This window comes from Ambystoma mexicanum, chromosome 4q (assembly GCF_040938575.1).
Source record: "Ambystoma mexicanum isolate Mex_15411 chromosome 4q, UKY_AmexF1_1, whole genome shotgun sequence".
Taxonomy (NCBI): Eukaryota; Metazoa; Chordata; class Amphibia; order Caudata; family Ambystomatidae; genus Ambystoma; species Ambystoma mexicanum.
Window position 1 is genome coordinate 1,174,283,848 of NC_090928.1, and position 22,454 is coordinate 1,174,306,301.

The 22,454-nt window shown below is 47.3% G+C and overlaps 1 protein-coding gene across 1 annotated transcript in view; it reads left to right on the plus strand.

Annotated features, from left to right (window-relative positions):
* KIF6 (kinesin family member 6) overlaps positions 1-22,454 on the plus strand; it is a 2,002,255-nt gene that overhangs the window by 1,937,543 nt on the left and 42,258 nt on the right. Inside the window, exon 20 of the mRNA XM_069608751.1 lies at positions 21,798-21,887. Within this exon, the coding sequence (XP_069464852.1) occupies positions 21,798-21,887 (90 nt within the window). The remainder of the gene's footprint in view (positions 1-21,797; positions 21,888-22,454) is intronic.

The following is a 22,454-nucleotide window of genomic DNA, read 5'->3' on the forward strand; positions in this document are numbered from 1 at the left end:
TTCCTATTCGCCTCTTTCTCACCTATATTACCTGATGAGGTTTCTAGACAAGTCCGCTCTATGACAGTCTAACCCAAACTGGTGCTTCTCTGCTCCTCTAGAACTATCAAGGACAGCATTGTCTCCCTTGCTCCAGGCTTGGCTGATTTCTACACCACTCCTTTCCACTCACTCCTTAAGCACTCCATTGTGCACACTCTCCCCATTACCCCTTTCCTGGGCAAGCTCTTAGAGAGGCTGGATATCTCCCAGCTTATCCACCACACTGAATCTGTTGGTTGTATCAACGACCACCAGCCTGGCTTCAGAGCTGCCAGAGGCACAGAAACTGCTCTCCTGAACACATGTGAACACTTGCTTTCTAATCCCGATTCCAACACTCCTTCTGTTCTCATCTTTCTTGACTTTTCTTCTACATTTGACACAGTCAGTCATACCCTCTTTATAAATCGGCTCCAAGATACTCATGGCATCACATACTTGGCTCTGAACTGGCTGACCTCCTTCCACTCTGACCGACCTTCCCAGGTTCAACTGGGCCCTTTTCTCTCCTCCATCTCACTCTCCAACTATGGTGTCCCTCAGGGCTCTATCCTCTCGCCCTGGCTTTTCAACATTTACCTCTGCCCTCTAGACCATTTGATCTCAAACTTCTCTTCTAACTTCCAGTGTTATGTGGATGACACGCATCTCTCCTTCAAGCTTCCGTCCTCTGCCTCCTCTTCTTCCTCTCTCATTAAATACTGTCTGCTATTCAGGCATAGTGCAGTGTTAACAATCTCTGCCAGTAATGCAGGGATCCTTCTCATTGGGACCCCCTGCTCCCTCGTTTCCTCCCACACTCTGGCCGCCCTGGGCACCCTCCCCTCACCCTCCTGTGTGGCAAATAACCTTGGTGTCATCTTTGACTCCTCTCTCTCCTTCTCCTCACATCAGACCTCACCAAGAAGGCCCTCTTTTGGCTGCATCTCCTCAGAGGCACCTCCCCATGGATGACACCTCATGACACAGCCACACCTTCTCCCCTACATGCTTAAGCCACTACTTCCTCCCACTCTCTGCGCTCTGACCGCAACATGGTGGAGTGGTTGGCCTCATGATCAACAAAGTGATTACATCTGCCCCCCCCCAACTTTCTCCACTTATTCTTTGAATTCACCAATACTCAACTCCTTGTACCCTCCCTCCTCTCTATTGTTCTTCTCTTTGGGCCTCTTAACTCTCCCAAAAACTTCCTTCTTCAGTCATGCTATGTCCCCTATTGCCTCCCCAAAACACACTACCCACCAGCTTAAACTTGCACCACTCTCTGGCCATTCTCTGGCCTTTCTTCATGACCAACTGACTTGTACTCTGAGCAGCTCCCTCTACCTCACCCCCCTTGCCTCCTGCTCCTCTCCCCGATCCCATCTCCATATGACTACTCCCCAAGACATTTTCTTCTACCTTCTCTTCCTCATCTTCCCATTATTCAAGAGTGAGTTTTAACCAATCACCATGCAGCCTAAACGAGCGAAGGTCCTCTTTGCTAGCTCTCTCTAACCTCTTCTATAAAATACGTCCTGCATGGCTTCAACTCTGCACTCTTCTGTCCCTTTGAAATCCACTACCTTCTGTGCACCTTCAGCAGGACACATGGATTTCACGTGAGGTTCTCTGCCTCAACACCTTTATGCTACTCCGTCTACAACATTGGTGCAGACATTTATCCCTTCTCTCTGATCCTGCTTCAAAACCATTCTCTTGGCTCCATCCATGGCTCTGGGTGAAGCTAAATCCACCAATTTCACTCACATTCTAGCCTCCTTGCTCGCTCTGTTGCCATCTCCACAAGCTCATCTGAAGGATGCACAGGCAGTAGGGTAGCAGAGGTGCTGGGATGGGTAGGCGGAGCAAGGAACTCCATAGGGGGAGAACGGGTTGAGTGGAGGGATCAGTGATTGTCCAGTTCTTTGTTGAAGAGTAGGGTCTCCAGGTATTTCCTGAAGTGTAGGATGGGAGGAGGCAGCCTTATTTCTGCTGGCAACTTGTTCCTGAGACAGGGTACGTAACAGGACAAGACCCGTTTCCTGTGTTCTTTCCTCTAGTAGTTCTTTGTGTCAAGCCTGATGAGTGAGAAGCTTCTGGTGGTGCTCTGTTTTTGGATCCTTACTCTTTACCCTCAATACCTCCTCTCTTGGAAATACCATCACCTCCTTTGGAATCTCTTATCACTGATTCACTGATAATATCCAAACCATTGTCTCCTACCCTCCTTTACCCAATACCTCTCCACCTGCATCTCAAACTGTGCTAGGGCAATATCCGCATCGACTGGCACTTAATTCTGCCAGGACTTAAGTCATCTACCTGCCTGATAACAAGTCTCCACCCACCTATCCTTTCCCCCATCCCTCATACCCTCACCTAATGCCTGCAACCTGTGATGAATCCTATGGATCCCTAATTAAACCCTGCCTAAAGTCTTCTCCAAGGTGGCCAGGGAAAGGCAGACACTTCCTGATCCTAACCTTGGGGGATGTGTACTGCGGCAGGCTCACCTGGGAGGAGATGAGGCCCAGGGTGATGAGGAGATCCTGTGGGATGAGACACAGTATTTATCTTTAAAGGGGAAGGATATTTTAAGGATACTGAGATATGTAATGGCTTATTGCTGTTATGATGTGTTTGAGCCACTTTTTAAACCTGTTGATGAGAGAAAAACTGGGATGGCATCTTTAAATATCCCCAGGAAGGAAAGACCGGTTGAGACTTCCATGGCTAAAAATCCCCCTTACTCTCAAAGGTGTATTGGCATGAAATGTATAAATGATGTGTTAGTCGAACTGACTTCTCCTTCTCAAATAAACTCTTGTACCTTTTCCTTAAATGCATTTAAGAGAAATACATCTGCATTTAAAAATACAAATCTGATAGAAAACCTACTTCTGTTGGTTGGGACTACAAGTCCCATAATCCCTTAAGTACTGGGTCGAGGAAGCGGGCCCAAGAGCAATGTTGCAGGAGTGGTCAGTTTGTTAAGCATAATGACCCACACCTGAAGGGAGCAGAGCGGCTTAAAAGGCCCCCTCAGTTGCAGGTCATTAGATGTAGATGTAGACATAAAGCTGGAAGAGTCGCAGCAGTAGCAGCAGCAGAGCAGAAGCACGTTGTTGGCAATCCAGGCAGAAGATGGTGGGAAGAAGGGACGCCAGGACTTTAACTAAGCAGATATCAACTGCCTGTCCCCCCCATAAAGCTGAAGTGCAGAGGTTGCGTAGCAGAAGGCGTGAAGGAAGATTGCTTTTCCCCATGTGCACCTGATTGTAGAGATTGCGCAGCAGGAAACGTGCCGGAGACCGTGGCTGAAAAAAGTTGTGCAGCCGAGGGTCTCAGGAACGGGAGGAGTTCCTAAAGGCATAGCAGGACCGAAGACACAATAACTGAAGAGGGTTGTGTGTCCAAAAGAAGTCAGAAGCAGCCCAAGCCTTGCAGCACACCAAGGGAGCAATACAGAAGCCGGTGAGTGTTACCGAGCGTTCTGAGCTCTTGCGTGAACAAAGGCAGGCAACTGTAACCAAGCAGAATCACTCATGTACAAGTGAAAGTAGTAATAAAACAACCGTTGATTGTCGAACAATGGGAAGTTTCAGAAGTAGCACTCGCATGTCAATTAACGTCTTCTGTAGCACTCGTGTAATAGTAAAACACTCTGAATCCTGTCAATTGAATCTAAAATCCTCCGATACAGATGAAGGACTGGTCACGTGTGCTTAAAAATTTACTTTGAGGTAAAGTTTAACTGACAAGCCCATAATGAAGTCAATGTTGCACTGAAGTTAAGTGAATGAAAACTGAATTGTGAGTTTTGAAGGGAACAAGCATTGCCCAAGCCAAGAGTGAAAGAAGTATATTTTCTCAATGCCAAGCATGGTGCAAGCATGGTCTTAAGCCAAGAGTGTACAAGTATTGCCAAAGCCAAGAGTTGTGCAAGTTTTGTCTTCAGCCAAAAGAGACTAACAGCCATACAATTAAGCTTCTTTGGTGGGCAGTGAGTAAAGAGGCGAATGCAAGGTTGTGAAAAGGTGAAATCTGCTCAATGTAAATGTTCCCTCAAAATTGTTATCATTCACATTACTAAAGCCATAAGGAGAAAAGACAGAATTACACCCTTAAGGGCAAACTTTGGTGTTTTTGTTGCAGAAAGACAAGAGTGACAAAGAACATGCCCTTTTGACAAAGTGGTTGTTCAGAAGAAGAGTACCTTGCTTACTTGGAAGTGTTGAGAGGCACTAAAGTGGATCTTGTCTTTTCGGAAAAGTTGTTCAGTCATAAAGGTACAAACTGTTGAAGATGGGTTAAATACTAATGCTGCAGAAAGACACATAGCTAAGTGGCTGCCCTTCTGAATGGTGGATGTTCAGAGGAAGAGTGCCTTACCTACATGAAGGTGTTGAGGAGCACTGATGTGAATATTGTCTTTTCTGGAAAGCCACTATTATATTCCTGTCAGACACCAGTCAACATCATGGGAATGGATATGCTGAGTAAGCTTAATATGACCATCTTATTTACTGACCAGGGGATAGTGTGTTCCCGTCCTCGGATTCATTACATGAATGTAAGAGAAATCATATTAGAATTTTCAGGCCAGAAAGCACACCGTGGCGTACCCATGGATCCCAAAGTATTCCAATTTGGAGTGAACCTCTTGCTAGCATGGCTTCCTGGAATAAGCGGCAAAGTGTTACGACTACCTGCAGAATTTCTATTCAGACCAGAAATCCCCATGGACAAAGAGGGAGGATATGTCTTACCACTAGAACTAGAAGCAGTCATAGTGAGAGATGAGAGGGTGATTATTCACGGGACTGATGATGAAAGGAAGGCATGGTAAGCAGTGATCGCCTTGGACAAAGGGCACCGACTGACTGATTTGAAAGGCGAGGAACTATTCAGAGATGAGTATTCAGACTATGAAGTGGTTTTCTTTAGAAGCCTCACGTATTGGGTGAAAATCAAGAACAAGAACAGGCCACAGAGAATGCAATTGATAAAAACAACAGCGTTACTTTTCCACATTGATTTGGCACAGGTACCAAGCATACTGTGGACCGATGGTCCTTATGATGTTGGCCTGCTTAAAGGAGTAGGTATAGTTAAAATCAAATTAAAGCCAGGATCAATCCTACCAAGAGTGAAACACTATTTCATGTCAAAAGAAGCAGATGAGGGAATATATGCATTAGTATGATGGGGAATACTATTGCCATCAGAATTCCCATGTAACACAGCAGTGTAGCCAGTGAATAAATCAACAGGGGTGTCATGGAGATTTATTCAGGATTTACGCCCCCTAAACTATATTGTTGAAGCAGAATTTCCATTGGTTCCGAATCCAGCCACAATATTGTGTAACATCCCATCCAAAGCAAAATGCTTTACAGTGATAGATTTAAAGAATGCATTATTTTCAATCCCCCTCCATGAGGAGTCACAAGTCTTGACCTCATTTTGATATAGAAATAAAAAGTGGAAACACACTTGTTTACCACAGGGGTTCTGTGAGTGCCCCTCGATATTCAAGTCCTTCAAATTGACTTAGAGAACATACACCTTGAAAGTACAGTGATTCCGTATGTAGACGTCATTCTGGTGTGTAGTGAAACAGAAGACCAGTGCAAAAATGACTCTGTACAGCTGATGACAGTCTTGGCAGACAAAGGGTAGAAAGTAGACGAGGAGAAGTTACAATTTTGCCAGGAGGAGGTCTTGTATATTGGACAGTTGATATCCCAAGACAGCAGGAAGGTGACCCCTGAAAGAGCAGAAGCAATCATGAAAAAACCTCAGCCGAAGACAGTGAGGGAAATGCAACTATTTTTGGGCCTGTGCAAATATTGCAGGGTGTGGGTCTTCGACTGTAGTACATACATCAGATCCCTGTTAAGAGGACTCAAGGAAGCTCAGAGAGCTGATAGCAATGCAGCCTGGACAGGTGAAATGATGGAGGCATTTGACAAAATAAAGGAAGCAATATGCACAGCACCTGTTTTGGGAGTCACTGATTACAGTGCAGAATTGTATTTTCTTTCACACTCGAATGGGGTGGTAAAGACAGTGGTGCCCACACTGAAGACCTCCCTGGGACACAAACCATAAGCCTATTAAAGTGGGATCCTAGACCCAGTGATGAGAGGCCATTATCCATGTGAATAATAGTTGGGTGCAGCAACCTTTGCAATCAAAAAATCAGCCAGTGTCATGATGTGCTGTGAAGTAATTCTATATGTGGAACATGCCCTGTCGCCATTCTCGAGAAACCCAAAACCACACTGACCTCACACAGAGTATCAGGGTACAAAGTGATCGGTTCAAACCCAGCGATCAAGATAGTGCGATGTAGGTGGTGAACCAAGCAATGTTTATAGCAGAGCCAGTAGAAGGGGGAGACCATCTGCATGACTGCACCAAGTACACTGAACATTATGATGATATACCCATGTCAAAGAAAATGCCATTGGGGTATGGGGGGAGCTCTTCAGTGAAAGGTCATCGACAATTGGCCAGAATTCAGGGGAAAGGCACATTGGGACAGCAGAGGTAGAAAATTAAAACTGAACAGCAACATTGAAGTAGTGGCGAGTGCAAGACTGCCTTTACACTTTTCAGCGCAAGCAGCAGAATTGGTAGCACTTATTGTAGCCCTTGAAACACATTAGGATATCACAGTGTATTGAGATCTGCCTACGTGACGTCGACAGTACATGCAGGATTGTCAAGGTGGAAAAGGCAGGGCTTCTTAGGCGCAGACGGCACACCAATGCAACATGCACCATTATTGGACAGGCTCATAGACGCACTACAGCTACCATCGGCCATCGCTGTGGTGAAGTGCGTAGCTCGTACTAGAGGTGGAGACTTAATTTCTCATGCCAATGAAGCTGCAGACACAGCAGCCAAAAAAAGTAGCATTTTTTCCCGAAATATCTGAATTTGATACACCACCTAATAAACAAACGCCAGCAGGCAGCATGATAATGAAGGAAGGCATTAATTCTTTACCCATGACAGAGATAATAGAATTGCGGGGATGTGCACCAGCAGAAGAGTAGGAGCTGTAGAAATGTAGGGGATGTTCCCTGTTTGCCACCAATCTAAAGTGGCGACAGGACAGTACCAGCAAACCGGTCATGCCCCTCGCACTACTTAAGGTAGTGTTAGAGCAGCTTCACTATCCAGCTTCACTATCCTGCACACACAACACAAGAAAGTCTTGCAGAGCATGTTGCCACTTTCATTATTAACTGTGTGGTGTGCCAGAAGTATACGGCAGGGCAAACGTGAGTGGTGAGAGGAGCAATCCCCCACCTATTGGGCATTTCCAGCATTTGCATATCGATTATGTAGATATGATTCAAAGTTGTAACAGCTACAGGTACATGATGGTAGTTGTATGCCACTTTTCCTTATGCATCGAAGCAGGTCCGTGCACACAACTTGATGCCACATGTGCAGCAAAATTCATTGTACAAGAGGTATTCCCAAGATGGGGAGTGTGTGAAGTGCTTCAGTCTGACAGTGTACCGCATTTTGCCAATGAACTGTTAGAGCAATTCTCAATCCTACTACAAATTATCTTCCGCGTATCACTCGCAAACAAACAGGATTTGTGAGTGCCTAAACTGCCTTCTCAACGGGTGAATAGCCAAACTGAAAATTACCCTGAAAAAAGGTTGTCTCGGTTGCCTACCGCTGGCCTTATTTGCATTACTCAATCAGCCCAGCTCAGACCATCACCTGACTCTTCATGAGCTGGTGATGGGATGCCGTATGCATACACCTCTTGCTTCTCCCACCAGAACGCAAACCAATGCCCATAGTGCCGCTGTTCTCGGCACTGAAATGTATGAGTATTTGGCTGCTATAATGGCAAGTGTTTCTTTTCTATCTCAGCAGCTTCTAACGCGGCAGGTGGAATCAAAGAAGAGTGATGAAGATGACCAACAGCTCAACAGCTCGATGCCAAACCCCCACCCTATACGTTGGTGATCGTGTTTACATAAAGAACTTTGTTTGGACATCGCATAAACCATGGTTCCAGGGGCCATTTGTGGGGTTGGAAGTCACTCTCACTGTTGTTATGGTCCAAGGAAGGAGGGCGTGGCTCCACCTCAGCTGGGTCAAACCCTGCACAGGTGAGACCCCCCTGCCGCCAACTCCAGACGATGAAGCAGAAGTAGTAACCAGAGCTCAGACCCAGTCAATGACAAGAAGCAGACAGAAACCTGTGGATTAAAGCACATAACACACTGCCCTTGCTTACACAAGCAATCAGCCAGCTCGAACAAACTTTTACCTTTAAGAGATTTTTACCTGCCTAATAAAGGAACAGCACGCACTTTTGGGAAAGAACCCCTCCCCACAAAAAAACACTTCTTTCAGATGTCGCGCTTTAAGAATATTACTGTATGCAATCCATAAATTTGTAATTGATAATTACTATGACTTTAAGACGAGCAAAAGCCTCTTATTGCTCTGTTAGTAGATCCAAAACTAGGTTAATCTTCGAATGGATCCTCCAAACTATTGCGATGCAATTGTTCTAATAGGTACCAACATACAGAAACCAACGTGAAAGTATGTGTTATACAATGGGTCTCTATAACCTTACAAGGTACAGACTTTTTGCACGTAGACCATGTGAGGAATTCGACCATCGGCACAGGAAGAGTGCGCTCACCTGGCCTTTTTGATTTTTGTTTATTTAAAAAGAATGAATGATGGGAGATCAACCTCTGGATAATATGTGGCACCATTTCCGCACATATTTTCCACGACCACCGCACAGAAGAAAAATAGTCATGTACTCTGGGAGGACACAGCTTATGAGCGCCACCCTCCCCTGTCATGTGTAGCTGACACCCGACAGCTGTGGGTACATCAAAAGCTTCTGGCCATCCCAGCCTGATGAGCATTTCAAGGCCACATTGATTAGCATTTCCATTGTTATACCTTGCTGGTGGTGGCAAATGCTGAAGAATGTTAATTAGCAGGCCTCATAGAGGCCTGGATGCAGGAAGTGACAATGGAGACGAGAGACCAACACCTATTTGTAGTGCAATGTGTAAACCTGGTACTAACACCCCTCCTTGGTATGAAAGGTCAGTGAATGTCCTGTCTTGAGCCACTCCTTTCAGAGCAGGGAAGTATGTGAATTGTAGGAGATGAAAGTCTACCTGCAACCCCCTATTTCAAAGGAGGCCCATGTTGTGATCAATTGCTGCACAGGGCTCAGTTAATTAGGGAGACACTTTGATGTACAGCAGACAGGAAGATGGGTGGGTCTTACAAGTATATGTTGTCATCCTTCCCCTGTCTGTTGCCAGCGCTCTGATTCTGACCTGAAGCATCACTGAAGATTGTTGGTGGGGACCCAGGATTGGTTCATTAAGGTGGGCTTAGCCTGCACCAATAACTGGGGCCTGTTTGGCTTTAAAAGAGGGCTGAGCCACTCACTGATCAGATCATCTGAAGACTTTGAAAGGAGGAAGAAGAAGGACTCATTCGGACCTGAGCTGAAGGTACAGTCTACCTTACATCTTCCGCCAGTGAAGGAAGGCCAGGAGTTCCAAGAGGGAAGCAAGTTCCCGCTCCTAAACATATCCCAGGGAACAGATGGAGATACCAGACTCAGGTGACCCATCCAGCAGCTCCAGAACCAGTACCCAGCCAGCACACAGCATGCTCTGCTAGGTTCTGACAGCAAGCCTCCTAGGTCGGAAGTGCCAGAGAGTCTCTGGACAAAGGACAAGGCTGTTGCCTGCTAACCCACTCCTGAGCTTTGGGCCATCTTCCTTGAAAGGACACGAGCCCTGCAAAGAAGCTAAAAGGAGTGCCACACAAGCATCATCCAGCGTCCATCTTTTTAAGGACAATTTCAAGACAGTCGAGTCCTCGAACCGCATACGGCTGCACCGCTGACTGTTGTCACGCCGCAGTCACCAGAACCGTCCGAGACGCCTCAGTCAGCATTCCAGATCTGCCAATCAGCACAGAGACAATGATTCTTGGCCCTGAGCTGCTGCACCGGACAGCCTGCAGATGTCCGTCCAGCCTCGCTTGCTGAACTGCCTACCGCCTGGTACCCGCAGCTGTCTCCCGCCACTAACTCTGTCTCACGGGCTGCAAAGCTCCCTGGAACAGCCTCACCGCTGTCGAGCACCAAGAGCTTCTTAAGCACTAGGTACATTGTGGGTTGCCCCTCTGGTCCTTCTCCGAAGGCCCCTAGAGACAGTCAGAAACCTTTGCCCCTATGGTGTTGAAACCAAATAATCTTTAACTATAAGAATGATTACTTTACCACTACCCTCCTGTCAGTATCCAGAGTGCATCCATTTCCTTTGTGAAACTGTCTGTACTCTGTGTTTCTTAACAGTGTGGGTTGTAATTATGGTGTGCTAGAACTGTTTGTTGTAGTAATAATAAAGTAGATATTTTTATACAACCTTGTTTTTTCATTGGATAATAATTGTATTTTTGCTGTGTTGCAACGATCCACGACCTTGTGGAGATAAGCCTGCCGTTCCGTCCACGTTACCAAAATTGGACAAGAAGGTCTTTTAATTTACTTGTATTTCAATCTATTCAGATCCCTTGTGGTGTTCTATAGGTGTGGGGTTGATTGATGGTTTAGAAACCGATATTCATCCCTGGACCTCTGGTGCCCCGGAAGTTGATTTGTCACAGTCCACATGACGTACGTGTTCCATTACGGTATTTGGACACACTAGCAGTAATGATTGTAGCTGCCTTTGTGACCTACTGCTGTCTCTATTTCTTCATTCGTCTGTCCTTACTGGAATTGATTCTATATTCTGTACCCAAACCAGTATATACTAGCATGACCCCCAGTCCTACAAAGCTATTACTCAACCTTTCTCTATTACTACCAACAGATGAAAATAATGAAACGAAACACTGGTGCTAAACTCCAGCACATAAATAACTACATGGCTGACTCTGCTAGATCACTAATATGTGGTATTGGCACATGACCCCTTAAAGGGCCCCTAAATGTTTTCCCTGTATTCGGTTCCCAAATAGACCATGAATATGGGTGGAAAGTGTAAGTCTGGTCTGGTGGGAGTCTCATTGGGGCGTTCCTTATTCCCAGAGAGGGGGTCCACTCCCAGTGGGATCCCACTCGGCCATATCGCTAGGGAGGATATTGCGTTGCAGGCTCACCTCCCTAGTCCATAAGGGGATGGCTAACCCTTGAGAAGAAGTGACAAATTCCCTAGATTTGTCACAAAAGCTATTGTCTAGGTTGCAATAACTGGTGAAGTAGTTGTTGAGATGGACAGGCAGGGATTTCCAGTGTGTGGCTTTCTGCACAGAGAAATCGAGCATATCGTAGAATATACTGAGCACTTACACCCAGCACCTGATCTTGCTAAGTCTGTAGCACTTGCTACCGTCCTGCTGAAGACTCACATCTAATCCATACTTTTTCAAGAGGGTTTACTCTCTGTCACTGTGTCAAGCTCTTGTTTATTAAAGAGAATAATTGAATTGTGTGGGCAACCCCGTCCTTATTTTATTTTATTTATAAAGCGCCTATACAGGAAATGGTGATTCAAGGTGCCACTAGATGGAAAAGGGGGGAGGTGGGACAGGGCATGGCCACATAGTCTTGGTTAAATTGTGAAGACTTGGGCCCATCAGAGTAGGGTGGTTTTGGTGAGCCCAAAATGTGCATGAAGAAGAGGTGATTGATTCCTCTGAAAGATGACTATTGCGTAATGTTGCAGTGAGCTGCAGGTCTGAGTGTGGGCCGGGAATTGCTAGTAGCTCAAACGTTGGTAAATTGTTCAGTGAGGAAATAGAGCAGTTTTGGACAGACCCTCTGGAGACTGGGAGCAGCAGTAGGCATTTTTGAACTGTGTAAAATAAGACTCTGGTTCCGATGCGTAAGGGTTAGGTTCTGAAATATTGTGCTTTCTTGTTGCTGATTAGGGCCGTGCTGATTTTTCTTTGTTTCTAGCACTTCTGGAGTTTCCATGCAGTGAAGCCAGAACTTTACTCTCGAGATTGCCTCAAGATAGTGGGTTGGTTGTAATAATGTTGGGTTTAAGAGAGTAAAGGGCTTTGGGGCTCTTCAATGTTTGCCATTCGTGAGTTGGGCAGCTTCACGGAAGGTTGAGTCTAAAGCGGCAGTAAAGTGACTCTGGAAGATATTCATGAAGCGCTTGATCTTTTTAAGAACCCTGTTGTACTGAGGTAGTGAGACGAGGTGAAATTTGTGGGTGTGACCCAAACATCTAATATCTTAATGTAGAGGAGCAGGTGGACATGTCATCCTTAGCTCCCGCCCCCTCACCTCCTCCATACTAGAACAGCAGGAGAAGAGCCGTATGTGGGACACCAGGTATCATACCAATAACGCATTGAGTGGATGAGAGACGATATGCTCTCCTACAACTGTACTGAATTTACCCTCGCACTTTAATGGTGGAACACACCATTGGACATCAAAGAGGAGTCTATTGGCCTGGGATCAAGGATGCTACTTCAAGGAAGAATTGCAGGCACAAAGGGATTCAAAAGGATTGGCCATGTATGTAAGACATATTTCTCTTAGATTAAGCAAAGAAGAAAACATCTGCAAGAGCCAAGTAATGGACAATTAAAGATGCAAAAAGCCTATGCAAGATGGAGAGAGCAAGGCGCCGATGAGTAACGACACCCAGTACATTTTAATCAAATAGTAGTAAATAAAAGGTTGAGATAGACAAATTTGTCGTCTCCTCACACGTGAGTCAGAAGTTGAAAACAAGGGCTATTCAGTAAGCTGTTGACAAGGATAGTGATGTACCTACACTCCTTTAAAATTCCCAGAATAAATAACAGACTGCAAAGTCAACTACAAAGGAGAAGCCTTGGCTTAGGGCTGAACCGATGAGAGATGGACTAATTGGTAAAGTGGGGCGTAGTCTGACGTTAGTCTAGACACCTGGGTTTAGTTTTGCTTACGTGCTGCTAACTAGCCAAAAGTCCAAGGTTGGGAAAGCATGCCAGCCAATCAAAGGGTCTATGTAGCAACATGCTATACAATGTTGCAAGTACCAACCTGCCGCTATAATCAGTATATAAATATTTACAGGTGGTTCTAGGCGTGCCTAACAGATAAGAGGCTGCCAATGGTGTCCCTAACACTTATACAGACTATAGGTATGTATGTTCCCTTAACTAGTCCCTCACTTCAATAGGTTTTACAGTTTGCCACGTAGGATGACATCATAGCTGACATACATTGAGGTATAAAACCTTATTATAACCACATTTTGGTGTGAGTGTGTGGACTACAGCCCGTTGTTCGCCAGATTGCCTTACTTTATTGTACGCTACTAATAAAGTAGTACTTTGCCATATTCTTTGAGTCTGTCCGTTATTTGGGTCAGAGATCTTTATTGGCAATTCCATAGGACCGGTGCAGTGATTGACAGGTATCCTGCAGGGATTGTTAAAGTCAGATAGAAATTCATCAATGAGTGGCATTGACTTGATGCTCTAAGCGAATGGTTCCCTGGAAGAGCTAAGAGTTGTTATGGTCCAGCGGACCATGCTTTTCAGAAAAGTAGATGGTTAATTTGAGAGATATAGTCAAGTTTTTAGTGTGCACAAGGCATACATTAGTTTTCAAAAATTGATTAGCAGAGTTTGCTGATAACATTTTTGTTGATTAGCAAACAAACCTATTTGATTAGCAATGTTGTACCAATATTTTGAATGTCACCAGAAGTTATTTGTACCCAAGACCTACGTGGATCACAATACAGCATTTTTGTGTAGTGCTGAAGTGAGACATTAGTGAGATGAGTGTTTGTAAAATGTAAAGATAAGCTGCATGACTGGACACAAATAAATAAATAGATATAATAAAAAGGATCTAAAAAAAACAGTTTTCAGTGCATGGCTCTTTGCAGCTGGGTTCAGTCGGCGTTGCACAGGGCAGTGCCCTGTACATTGTATGACCTACATGCTTGACTCCTCCTTTGCTCTGCAAGGAGAAGTTCAAATGTTTTATAAATCAAAAGGTTCACAGTGTTAAAGTCATAGCCTGAGACTCCATACGTAGTATGCTGCTGCAGCAGGCAGGGTAATTGCCAACTTCAGTTGGACAAGATGGCTCTTGCCTGTCATTGATATGGTTTTCAATATAGCGTTAAATGCCACTTTGGCGGAGGGCAGGGTTGCCACCAGTCCTCAGCCCCATGCCCGTTAGACCCGAGCACATAATTCTAGCCCTGTGTATCCATTAAAGTTTGTTTTATCACCATTAGGACTCAGAGCCAACCTCTGTGGTGCAGATAACCTTTTGGGTGTTTGGTACTTTTAAGAGTGGAGGAGATGATTACTTGCACTCTCTCTCCATCAGAGTAAATTGCATTGCAGTGAACAGAGAAAAGGGGGAGAGACCCCAGAGGGCACGGGAGGAATGCAGGGTGAGTTGTGATTTGATTGAACAGGGTAATTTAAACAGCAAACTGTGCTACACAAGCGTCAGTTTAATTAGAAAATCTACAGGATTGCATAGCAAATTGCTATACGACACTGCTTATTTTATGCCCTACTGCAGTTTTTGTTGGCCATGATCTCTTCTGAATCAGCACTGAACCACTCTTTGGATGACTGATCTCTGTGGACTGTGATGTAGTCTTTAGAAGCTGGCCCGTTAACTATTTTGGTGGGGAAAAGTGGGAACCAGATTTCAGTGATGAGGAAATCCACCTTATTCACTATGTCTTAATCCACTGGGCAATGGAGATGGCACTGAGGAGAGAAGTGATTTGGCTAGGCGGGGGTAGAGCTGGGTGAGCCTGGAGGGACTCGGGCCAGCCTGGGTCAAAACTTGGCCTCTGGCCTGACCCTCATCTCGGCCCCCAGCTCCATCATACCCCTTTTCTAAACCCCAACCCCATTGCACCCTTTAACTAAGCCCCTATCCTCCTCACACCCTTCTTCTCGGCTTCAAGCCCCCTCAGACCCCTTTTCTCTGCCCCCAACCTCCTCGTGCCTCTTTTCTCAGCTCCCAACCCCATCATAACCCCTTTTTTGTCCACCGCCCCCTTGCACCTCTTCTGTTGGCCTCCAGCCCTCTTGCACCCTTTTTCTCAACCCACAGCCCCCTCAGACCCTTCTTCCAGGCCCCCTGGCCCCACGCACTCCTTTTCTCAGCCCCAGCCCCCTTGCAATTCTTTTCTCCACCCCCTCGCACCCTTCTTCTCGGCCCCCACCCCATTCCCCTTTTCTCAGCCCCAGCCACCTTGCACCCCTTTTCCCGGCCCTCTCACCCATTTGTCATGGCCTCCAACCCCCTTGAATCTCTTTTCACAGCCCCCAGCCACCTTGCACTCCTTTTGTCAGCCTCCACCCCTTTTTCTCAGCCCCAGCCCTTGGAACCCCTTTTCCCCCTTCTGCCCCTTTTCTCAGCCCCCAGCCCACTTGCACCTCATTTCTTGGTCCCCAGCCCCTCTGCACCTCTTCTCCTCAGCAGCCATCCCCTCCCACCCTTGTTCTCGGTCCCCAGCACCCTCACACCCTTCTTTAATAGATTGCTTTTCTCCTGCAGATTCCTCATCTGATATATATCCTCGTCCAGCTCTGCTGCTTGGAAGTTTTAGACACGGGGCATAGTGGACCTCGACTCGGCTGTTGATCGTCAATCCATCTTGCTCGGTGCTCAATCGTTTCTTTTTTCTGCATGCTTGCACGCTATTTCAGGAACACGACATTGAGTCTTAGGCTCAGCGTTTTGAACTAAATCCATCCATTTTTTTGTCGGAAAACCTCGACCGTGATGCCGCTACACGGATTTCGTGCTTTAAGAGGTGCACCGACTGCCATTCCAAAATGTCGTTGACCGACATTTGTCTGTGGTGTCTGGGTACGGGTCACGACATGGAGGGATGTGCATCATGCTCCAAGATCCATTCATGAGTGGTCCACCAAAATTGCTTTGGGCTGACCGCCCCTAAAATCTCTGGCATGGTCGCTCTTCTAGTATTCTTAGGCCTAGACAGAAGCGCCCACCCCGGGAAAAGGAGAAAGAAAAGCATTGGTGAAAGGCCAAAAGGCAGTCACTCTCGAGGAGCCACTCTTCCTTATCTTCGTCGCATAAAAAGAAAAAGCGCCACCACCATCGGCACAAGTCCAGCTCGCCGTCGAAAAACGGTAATCCTCGGCAGAGCCGACCACTCGAGAAGAGTGGGAACATTTCTAAAATGTATCTAAGACATATTTATGATACAGGCTGCTGCAGGTGCGGGTACGCTGCTCATCTCCCCCCAGCCCCCAAATCCCCTGAACAGTAAGTCTTGGCGGCAAAAGCGGCACTCGGCACTCTCGACCCCACGAATGCCAAACAGTCGATGCCATCAGCATCAGAGAAGCCTTCGGGCTCGATGCTGAAAAAGGTGCAGAAACCATTGACACCCGGTCCTTCTCAAGAGCATCGAGATGCCGATGTTCCTGAAGTCACAGTACTACCAAAGCCCCGACCGACGCTGATGTCCATCCTTTGGTACTTGCTATCGGTGACGGATCCTTCGTCCCTCGAAGTGTGTTGTATTTTTCGACGAAGTGGATGTGTTGGCATTAGCCCCAGGATTACACAATGCTAGCGGCCTGGACACGTCTCCAGATGTGGGACTTCAACAGGGTCAGCCCTACACCCATGCTAAGTTTAAGGGCTCTAGTCGAAAGGGTAGTAGACACCCTAGGTTGGAAGCCCTCTTCAGCACCTGTTCAGGGCTATGAATTAACAGACATCTTAGATGAAGGTCCTGTGACAGCGCATAACATTTCACTTAATCCAGCAATTGCAGATCTCCCAGCCTCCTTATGGCAACATCCCTGCTCCATTCCCCTGGTCAGCTCTAACTTTACGGGGAAGTACAGGCCAGCAGGAGGAGATCCATCTTTCCTGGCTTCTCACCCTTCTCCGGAAGGGCTTGTTGTGCAGGCAGCCACAATCACCACCAGGCCTGCGCATCCACTTCAAATCTGCCTCCGGATAGGGAGGGTAAAAGGTTGGATGCAAAAGCCAAGAAAGTCTTTACTTCTGGCAGCATGGCGTTAAAGACGACCAATGTGACCTGTGGATTTGCAAAATACTCCTTTGGTTTATGGAAAGCTGTGGAGTAGGCAATGCAATACATCCCTGAAGGTGAAATGCGGTATGGGTTTACACGGCTGGTGGGCGATGGGAAGGAGGCAGCCAAGCAGTCCGACTGTGTTGTCCGTTCGATGCGGTCGGCGGTATTATTGAGAAAGCAAGCCTATCTCAAGACCTCTGGCTTCTCCCCAAATGTCCAGAATAGGGTACTGGACATACCTTTCGAGGGAGAGTTCCTTTTTGGCCAAAAGGCTGATGATCCGCTAGCAAAGTTCAAAGAGTCTAAAATAGCCATAAAATCGCTGGGCCTTTCTGTACAGCCTGTCAAACCTTCCTTCAGCTTTGCCTCTAGGGGCAGAGGAAACAGGCGCTATGTGCATTACGGCTGGTAAACATGGCTCCCACAGGCCAAGTAAGGGCAGAGGCATTTCTTGTGTCCCGGAAGGGGCAGAGGGGCTTCTAGATGCCAACAAACAGCAGCAGTGGGGGGTGGCACCGCCCTCTAAGCTACTTTTATTTCACCTACCACGACCTACCGGTTGGTGGATGGTTGGCAGAACATTGGCCCCAATTGCAGGACATTACCTCCAATGCATGGGCCCTGTAGCTCATTCGGTGGGGTTATTGTCTGCCCTTCTGAAGAAAACCACCGGACAGACCCCAACCGCCTCCAATTCAACTGGGATAGGAGCTCCAGGATGAACTGCGAGCCCTGTTGTCGAACGGTGCAGTGGAAGAGGTACCTCCTGATCAGAGAGGGTTGGGTTGGTGTTCCCGGTATTTCCTGGTGCCCAAGAAAGTAGGACGTCTCCATCCCATTCTGGACCTCAGGGCCTTAAACAAGTATATGAGGAAAGACAAATTCAGGATGGTGACGTTGAGCGAAATTCTCCACGCTCTCGAAATTCAGGACTGGCTGCTGTCAATAGATCTGCAGGACGCTTATTTCCATGTGCCAATACATTTAAAGCACAGGACGTTTCTGAGGTTCTTCATAGGGGACAAGCACCATCAGTTCAAGGTGCTTCCCTTTGGATTGACCTAGGCTCCAAGGGTCTTCACCAAGCTCATGGCAGTAGTCGTGGCTCACCTCAGGAGATCCGGAGTCCATGTATTCCTGTACCTGGATGACTCCCTGATCTGAGTGAAGTCAGCGGGACAGGTCTTGTCTCACCTGGAGGACACCTGCCAGCTACTGCACAAGCTGGGCTTCTCCCTGAACTGGAACTCACAAGTTACACCAGGCCAGAAGCTCCATTTCATCAGAGCAGTCCTAGAAACTTTGGTAGGGAAGGCTTTCCCCCTCCGAGGAGAGAGCCAACAGTTTAACACAGATGGTGGAATTGTTTCAGAACCACGCCACATTACCAGCGGCTTCCTTCCTCCACCTCTTAGGTCTCATGACCTCCTGTATTTTTCTAGTGCCAGAGGCCAGGATGTGCATGAGATCTCAACAGTGGCTTCTAAGAGGCCATTGGTCACTGTACCTTGGAGTGCTCACGGATCCCCGCAAGGTGTCCAACCAAGTGGTCGATGACCTCAGCTGGTGGATCGACCGCAACAATCTTATGGCGGGGGAAACCTTCTGACCTCCTTGACCACAGGTCCGAGTGGTCATGGATGCATCTCTGAAGGGTAGCCACGCTCACTGCAAGGATTTGCAGGTGAGTGGTCAGCAATGGAAGCCAGGTGGTGCATCAATAGACTGTAGTTGCGGGCCATCAAGCTAGCCCTCAGGGCTTTCGTTCCGTCTCTTAAGGGGAAGCATGTCCTGATCCTGATGGACAACATGGTGGCCATGCACTACCTGAACAAGCAGGGTGGCGTGCGCTCCCTCCTCCTTTGCACAGAGGTGATGCAGCTGTGGTTCTTGTTGCTGGAGAATGATTTCTCAGTCTCTGCAGTTCAACTGGCGGGAACAGAGAATGGCTTGGTGGATGCTCTGAGAAAGCAAAGCACAGTCTCACACGAGTGGGAAGTGTGCCAGGAAGTGCAGACAGTTTTGCTTGAGGGGATTCCCAGTGAACGATGCACTGGGGTACGCATTCCTAGTGGATTGGATCTTCCCTCTCCAGTATGCCTTCTCCCTAATTCCCATCATCCTATGGGTTCTCATGAGGTTGAAGAGGTTTTGAGCAACCATGATCTTATTTGCCGCGGACTGGGATAGGAGAACGTGGTACTCAGATCTCTTGGATCTGACCATCTGTCAACCTCACCGGTTGTCTCGGCGCCCAGATCTCCTGGCCCAGTCTGAAGGTTGGTTATTCCACCAAAATCCGGAGCCGCTCTACGTACATGCGTTGCTCTTCAGAGGATGAGGTTTGATAACTAGGACCTCTCAGAGGACGTACTCGAGGTGTTGCTGGCTGCACACAGACCGCCTACCAGATCTCTGTACACTTGCATGTGGAGAAGATTAGAGGCGTTGTGCAGGGCACGCGAGATCAATCCCATCTCTTGCCCCCACCACTATAGTGATGGAGTTCCTTCTGTCACTGTCCTCAGCATGCCTTTAGGACCACAGTCAAAGTATTGTTGGCGGCCTGGTCTGTATTCAAAAGGTCCCTGGATCATGGTTATTTCTTTACGATCCCAGTTATGGCCCAATTCCTGAAGAGTCTTGTGAATAGGTTTCCACCAATTCCCATTGTTGTCCCAGACTGGGATTTAAATCTAGTTCTGACATTCTTGATAGCGGCTCCATTTGAGCCCATTAATTCCTATTCTTTGAGACTGTTATCTTTAAAAACAGCCTTTTTGGTTACAATCACATCAGCCAGGAGAGTTAGCGAGCTGCAGGCCTTGTGTGGCAAGCCCCCATTCTTGCAGCTTTTTTGGGAGAAAATTCCCCTTGAATAAGGCCTGACTTTCTTCAGAAAGTGGTTTCTGAGTTCCACCTTACTCAGTCCATAGATTTACCGTTCTTCTACCCTCCACCACACCCTTATAAAGAGGAGGAGCAGTTCCACTGCTTAGATCCCATAAGAGCCTTGAGATTTTACTTTGCTAGGACATCTGAGTTCCGGAAATCTGACCAGCTGTTCATGGTCCATTCTTTGTCCCGCAAGGGTCTAGTGGTAATGAAGCAGACTCTTATTTTGTTGGATTATCCTTTGCATCGCAGAATGTTACCAGTCCTCGGCAGGGAGCTTCCTCCCGGCATCAGGGCACACTCGACGAGAGGCGTCTCGACTTCTACAGCCCTGCAGAGGGGGGTTCCCATTAGGGACATCTGTCGTACGGCCACATGGTCATCCTTGCACACGTTTACCAGGCACTATTGCCTAGATGTTGCCCGTGGGGCTGATGCTAGTTTTGGTGGGCCGTTCTGCAAAATCTACTACTATAATACTTTCTGCCCACCTCAGGGTCTAAACTGCTTGGGGATCCTATCAGATGAGGAATCTGCGGGAGAAAAGCAATCCATTGAAGGAGAAATGACTTACCGTAATGTTCTTTCTAAGGATTCTTCTCCAGCAGATTCTTCATCGCCCCTCCCTTCCATCCCCGCTTGGAATGTTCTTGTGGCTTGCTGCATCTGTCTAAGTGAGGGGACGCCTGGTGATGGCTCTGAGGTGACCGCTCCTTTCTGGCTAGTTGCTTGACTTTCCAAAAAATAAAATCTCTTATTTTTCCTTATTTCTTGGGGTTTCACACTTTGGGATGTTTCCCATTGTCAAGTTTTTTACAGGAGTGTTAGCCTTGTCTCCCATCGTTTTCCTCTGCAGCATTCAAGCACTGGGGAAAAAAAGGGGGAGCGGAAGTACGGGGCGTAGTGATGTAGTATATATACGACGACTGAGGTCATATCCGGAGCTGACCATCGAGCACTGAGCAAGATGGATTGACGGCTGAGTCGAGGTCCACTACGCCCCATGTCGAAAAGTTTCAGAGCAGCAGAGCTGGACGAGGATATCAGATGAGAAATCTGTGGGTGAAGGAATCCATAGAAAGAACATTACAGTAAGTAATTTCTCCTTCTCGGCCCCCAGACTCTCACACCCCAGCCCATTGTACCCTTTTTCTCAGCCCCAGCTCCCACACACTTGTTTTCTCGGCTCCCAGCCCCTTCGCTCCCTTTTCACAGCCCCCCGCACCTCTTTCTCAGCCCCCTCGCACCTCTTTCTCAGCCCCCTCGCACCTCTTTCTCAACCCCCTCGCACCTCTTTCTCAACCCCCTCGCACCTCTTTTCACGTCCACCAGCCCACTCACACCCTACCCCCTTACACCACTCTTCTTGCCACCTCACACCCCTTTTCTCGGCTCCCAGCTCCCTCGAACCCCTTTTCCCAGACACCAGCCCCCTCGCATCCCTTTTCTCTGCCTTAGCCCCTTCACCCCCGTGGGAGAGATTTTGATGGGGGTAGACCTTTCACGGAGCGTGATATGCCCACGCCCTTATATTGCATCTGCCGCGTGCAGGGAGCTGCGTGGTTCAAAGAGTCCCTGAAAATGGAACTCCTTTTCTGGAACGATCACCTGAAGCTTGGGGGACTGGGTGGTAAGTTATTTGGGGGGCAGCAAGCGCACATTACATATTCATGACAAGCGGATAATACATTTTCGGTTGGCACGATGCATTTGATGACTGAGTATGAAGCAAAATAAAACCTAATTAAACCTGCTTTATTTCAGTGAATTCGATGGCAGCCGTGTTTTTACCAACGCAGAATCCCCTTTAAGGAGCAGCGTGAACAGCCCTGCCGGTTCAGCTTCTCAACTAAGGTATCTTTAACCGGTGTATTGCCTTTTGTCTCCAATTCGGACCAGGTGCAGGGTTCTACACTGCTCCAAGTAAAGTGCCATTTTGGCAGCCCTCGCTTCCCTGCCAGTGATGCCAGATTTTATAATTACGTGCACAATATGCGATTGCCCTATTGCAGCATTAGCACTGCTACGATTTTAAGATCTCCACGTGCATTTTCAGTCTAGGGACCCACAGCCCTGTGACCTACCCACTACTCGAGCCCTCGCAAAAATAAGGCAGATGTGCTGTGGCAAGAAACAAAGCTTATTTAATTCATTGCCCTTTACTTAAGCTGCACAGATAGCGCTCGCATAGAGAACTGCATTCCCGCAAATAGGGAGAGATGAACAAATACATGTTCTGCAGTCTTTTAGGGGCATTTTACATTAGGGCATGTGTTGCATATGGACCAGTCAGCTAGAGGGCAATGTGATGCAAGTGGTCAAGGCAACTGGTGGGAAATATGGTGCAAGTGAGCAAGGCATCTAGTGGGCAGTGTGGTGCAAGTGGACAAGGCAAAGAGTGGGCAATATGGTACAGGGGGA